The sequence below is a fragment of the Notechis scutatus genome, chromosome 1, assembly GCF_049901735.1.
Source record: "Notechis scutatus isolate UNSWTSFEM ecotype Mainland chromosome 1, rNotScu1.2, whole genome shotgun sequence".
Taxonomy (NCBI): Eukaryota; Metazoa; Chordata; class Lepidosauria; order Squamata; family Elapidae; genus Notechis; species Notechis scutatus.
The window spans coordinates 265633213-265638385 of NC_142009.1; the positions used below are offsets into that span (position 1 = coordinate 265633213).

Sequence of the window (5173 nt, forward strand, 5' to 3'; positions counted from 1 at the left end):
AAGGAAAATGTATACCTGTCTCACTCCTGGCTTTATTAACTAACTACTCCTGGGCTGAGAACAAGGTGAAAACAACACCATGAGACGTGGCCTAAAATGTTGCCAGCAGGGTATGTTTGTATGGTCTTTAGATGCAAATATGACAGCATTGCCTGAGGTCCTGAGATTTGTGGAGAAAACAGGAAACAACATGCACAACATGTGCACTTCTGAAACTGGCTTATTATAGTCAAGATATGGCTAATTGTGTTTATTTTTACTTGAGTGCTTTTTAGTCACTTGAAATGTTTTTAACCAATTTATCTAGCTTTTCGACTTGAGGCATCTATACAACGTACTCTATGGGTGCTCTTTTTCTTGCACTACTGTAACAAATTACCTGAATCCCTTCTCACAAACTTACTATTCTCCTGCATAATATTATGAAGCAACCATAGCCACCAAAACAGACTCGCGGGGCTGCATGGGACCTCTTGAGATCTTGTAGATGCCACCAAAACAAAATCGGAGGCGGGCGTGACACGGGAGTGAGCCCAAAGAAACCGACTCCACCTTTCTATCATTCGACAAGGCTTAAGCTTCGCTTTAGTCAGCGACCCGGGAAGCAACAATGTCGTGTTTATCTCTCCCAAACGTCGTAGGCTTAAGTACACGGCCTCTCTTCTCGATTGCAAACGGGGTAACAACAACACTGGAAAGGAATATCAGAAAGTTGGGGTCGGGAAAGAATATATACGTCCCCGCCACAGGTCCAGGTTTAAACAACGACACGTCCAGTCGTGAGGGGCTGCCAGGTGCAAAAGCAGGTCGCCGCCCCCGGGGCTTCGTCAAAGTTGTTTAAACCGGTGTTTGAAGGTGGGGATCCCGGCACGCAGCTTCCAGGTTGATGCGCCCGCCTAGCCCTAGATTTCGGCACGGGCGTCTCCGAAGCTGCGTTTCTGGCTGCGGGGGAGGACACACATACACACAACCCCCCCCCCCCGTCTCTCTCTACCGCCTGCGAAACGTGTGCGTGAGTGTCAGTGTGTGTCGTCGGAGATGCAGAAGCGCTTCCTGTGACTCCGCAGTGGGTGACCGCGGGGGTTGTCCCCGTTACTTTGTTATTGTTGCTTTTTTATTAAAAAAAAAAAAGAGAGAGAGAGACGTGAAGACCTCAGGCGGAAGGAAAGCAGCCTCATCGCCTTTAAATGGAATTGCGTGTCATCTGGGCATGCTCCTGACTGGGCCGGCGAGGGGTATAAAAAAGGCTGGGACGCAGCGCGGAGCTCTCAAGCAAAGAGCCGACGCGAGTCGGTGGGAGCGGTCAGGAGCTTCGAACGCGCCGTGCTCCTTTTCGGCGGGGTCCTCGGCGTTAAAATAAATAGATACATAAAAAGAGTCGGCGGAGTCCTCGGCGGCTTTCCCGCGCAATTTCTGCTCCTTCCCGGGGAGTCTACTTCAAGCGTCACGGAGCGGAGCCAGAGTCCCCACAGGGAAAGCAGCCACAACCGGCCGGTGCCGAACGCGAGCGGGAGTGTCGCGCCTCGACCCTGCGCGGAAGCGGGGATCGAAGGTAGCAGGATGGCAGCAGCCGCCGCCGCCAAGCCCGCCGAGTTAATGGGCATCTGCTCGAGTTACCAGGCGGTGATGCCGCACTTCTTGTGCATCGCCGAGGAATTCCCTCAACCGATCCGGCCCGCCAAGCTGGCCAAAGGCAAGTTGCGCAGACCCCGCCAGTCCCGCTTCAAGACGCAGCCGGTGACCTTCGACGAGATCCAAGAGGTGGAGGAGGAAGGGGTCTCCCCCATGGAGGAGGAGAAAGCCAAAAAGTCTTTCCTGCAGTCCCTCGAGTGCCTCCGCCGCAGCACCCAGAACCTCAGCTTGCAGAAGGAGAAGAAGCTGAGCAGCTGCAGCCGCCTGAGGAACAGCCTGGACTCCTCGGACTCCGACTCGGCTCTCTGAAGACGGGAGCTGCGCCTCGACTGGGCTCGGGCGCGCCTCACCCACCGCAGGAGAGATCCTGGACTGTGCAACCGCCCCACCGCACCCCCGGCTCTCTGCTTCATACTGAAGTTGGCGGAGGAACTCTGTGGAAGGGGGCGAGGGGAAAAAAAAAAAGGGACAGTTTCTGAAAAGACTTGATTACAAATAAACCTTCATTTCGGCTTTCCCCTCCTCGCACAAGAATAGCCTTTCGACGCTCCGGTTTATATTGTATGATAAATCTAAATCCTTGCAAGGACTTGACAAGACGGAATCCCATTCCCACCTCCAATTATTTTCTTTTCTTTTTTTCTTTATCAACCCTAAGATCCACTACGAATGTGGTAAATTCGAAGAGCAGTCTGCAAATCTGCGCAGTCTTGAGAGAGAAATATTTTATTTGGGTTAAAAGTGCTTGTATGTTTCTAGCCTGGCTGTTTGAGGTTTTTTTTTTTTTCTTTGCAATATGAAGAAAATATTTAAAACATTGCACATCTTTTTCTAAACGTTGAAGGGGAAGATGGAAGTTTTATGAATGCAATCAGCTGCTGGACTTTATATTTATTTTTGCATTTAAACTCTAGACTGCATTAATTTAATATGTTTCTACCTGAATGCCTGTAATTATTTCCACAAAAGAGAAATAAAGCTGATATATTTGCACAATGCGCTTAGACTGGTGATATGGATAGTGCTGCTTGGGGTTTTCAATCATGGTATTGCATGGAAACAGTGATCTGGAGTGGGGCCAGAGTAGAGTTTTATCATAAACAATTGCTATAAACATGAAAGTATGTTAAGAACAGAAGTATTTGTGTTAACAATTTGTTGACTACCTATTCCATCAATTCCAAGTTACTGTGTTTCTAAATCAACCATTTATATATGGAAGGCTTTGGATATTTTAATTGCTTTTTTTCAAAATAGTCTCTTAAGGCTTGGTATATCCCACCACCACACACTTCTGGCAGTCAAATAGTTCGTCAAGTTTCAGAGTAGATACAGTGATGTTGTTTATTATGCAAGGCACATAAGAATTTGGATGAGAAATCAGCAATATTTTATAGGAAGGGCATTGCATTTGGATCTCTTTTTTCCCTTTCCCTCTATATACTTTTCACCTTTTAATTTTAAATTATGGTATTTTATAACATCTTCAAAACTGAAGAAATGCTGTTGCTAGTTTCTAGTAAGCATCAGAATATTAATAAACATTTTGCTTATATATATTTCCTCTACCACATAAACATCCTTTGCCATAATGTATGGTATATCTACGATGTTATTCTACTTTATTCTGCCAGATTTGATAATCTAATTGCAAGAGGTAGTACATTTTGAAAAATTTCTGGAAAGGCCTTGGTCAATCTGGATCCTTACTGAATTAATTGAAATATCTGGGCAGATTTTTCTGGAAACAAATGTAAATTAAAAATAAGACTTGCTGAAGTATATAGAATCAGCAAAACCAAATGCACTAAGATTTGAACACTAAATGCAGTTGGGGGGTTGTCTATATATGAGCTAGGAAAGAACTATTTTCATGATCAATATTAAAAACCTTCAATATCTTAAATGGAACAATCTTATGTTATTACGTTATTGACTTTTTATATTCTTTAGCAGTTACCTAGTTAACAGATTTTCTCCATAATTTGTATTGTAAGAAATCATTAGAGATTATTGTATTGGTTTGGAGATTCAGAGATGACTCTTTTAGCTACAATTTTATATGCAGTAATGTAACTGCAGCTGGCTAATGACCATTTATTTATATTCACAAAAAAAGAATAGGTTTGAAATGCTTCCACCATAGTGCTTCATGAAATTTGGCTTTGCAGGGTTACTCTGAAAATATAAATGCATTGATAAAGAGGAATTATCTCAATTTGTTATCATAATCCTTAGCTTTCCAGTGTGCTCTGTATGCTGGCATTGACTTTTTGCTACTAATATACTGTAGATTATTCTTGCCTTATAAATGCCATTGTGAACTGATTAGAAAAGTCTGCAGAGTGTCAGGGAGTTGTTAGAAAGCAACAGACATCCTGTATATGAATAAGATTTACTGAATATATGCTTCAAAGTTCCATTTTGGGAATTTGGTCAGGAAATATAGATAATTTCAGCTCTTGGGATGATGCAATTTATTCCAATAAATTGTTCCATTTTATTTAAATAAAACATTTCCCAATAGAAGGGCTACATTGTTCTGCTAATAAAAAAAAGCTGCTAAGCTGGTTTACATTTCTTAGGAATATGTATCCTTCCAGTCTTCATATAAAAAATAGCATGGATATAGCACTATAAAACAATTCTAACAAAATGTAAATATCCAGAGTGCAGAGAGCATGGCCACTGGTGAAAAATATATTGCAAATGATAGTTCTACATCTGGAGGATTATATATTTTCCAGTGCTTGATTTAAGTGTCAATAATACATATGAGGGTTTTTCATTACAACTGAGACTTAATCCAAAACAGGGAATTTAACTGATTTGTACAGACATGAAAGTCCCAGCAAACTCCATTTCACAATATTGCTAGAAATTATTGATTCTTAAATGTGAAATAATACTAAAAATGTAACTCGTAAATGTCAATCTACAACCAAGGTGTTCAGTAATAGGTAGGCAATTGTATCCAGTTGCCTTTATTTTCTGTATTCCAAAAAGTTCACTTGAGTGCTCAAAAGGAGCCATTCTTTAGTGTAATTGTTTAAATATAATCTACATTGTATTGTTACTGAGTTAGGTTATAGTATTCACAGATAATTCTACTGATGTTTCAGTAATAAGATGCCAGTACTAGAAGCCAAGAAAGAATAGTATCTAAATGACAAATTTGTGTTACCAAGCAGCTGAGATCTAATTTGGCAGAAATGTCAAACATAAAAAGTAGCAGAAAACTTTGGACCATTTGGGAAAGTCCTCAATAGCAGATCACAAGATAACTAGATCATTGTTCAGGCATGATCTAAAGTGGAATGTATTACAATGAAAGTTCTGCTACAACCTCCCCCACCTCCACCCAATTCCACTTAAGTGATACTAGTTTCCTTGCAATGTTTATGCATGCTCAGCCTAACTGTCAGAAGAAAAGAATCTACATGGAAAAGAATCTACATGTACATGGCCATATGCCATTGGTATGTATCTTTCAGTCTTCTAAATAATTCAGGGATTCAGAGCCCTCACATGGAGAGAATGT

The 5173-nt window shown here is 41.8% G+C and overlaps 1 protein-coding gene across 1 annotated transcript; it reads left to right on the forward strand.

The window, feature by feature from the left end:
* Positions 1-862: 862 nt before the first annotated feature.
* On the forward strand, positions 863-2630 carry C1H11orf96 (chromosome 1 C11orf96 homolog). The gene has a single exon (XM_026664667.2). It carries the CDS (start codon positions 1561-1563, stop codon positions 1939-1941), a length of 381 nt encoding a protein of 126 aa, XP_026520452.1. The 5' UTR covers positions 863-1560; the 3' UTR covers positions 1942-2630.
* Positions 2631-5173: the final 2543 nt, after the last annotated feature.

Bases quoted from the DNA above. Each gene is read 5' to 3' on its own strand.
- C1H11orf96 (XM_026664667.2), top strand. From the start codon at position 1,561: ATGGCAGCAGCCGCCGCCGCCAAGCCCGCCGAGTTAATGGGCATCTGC.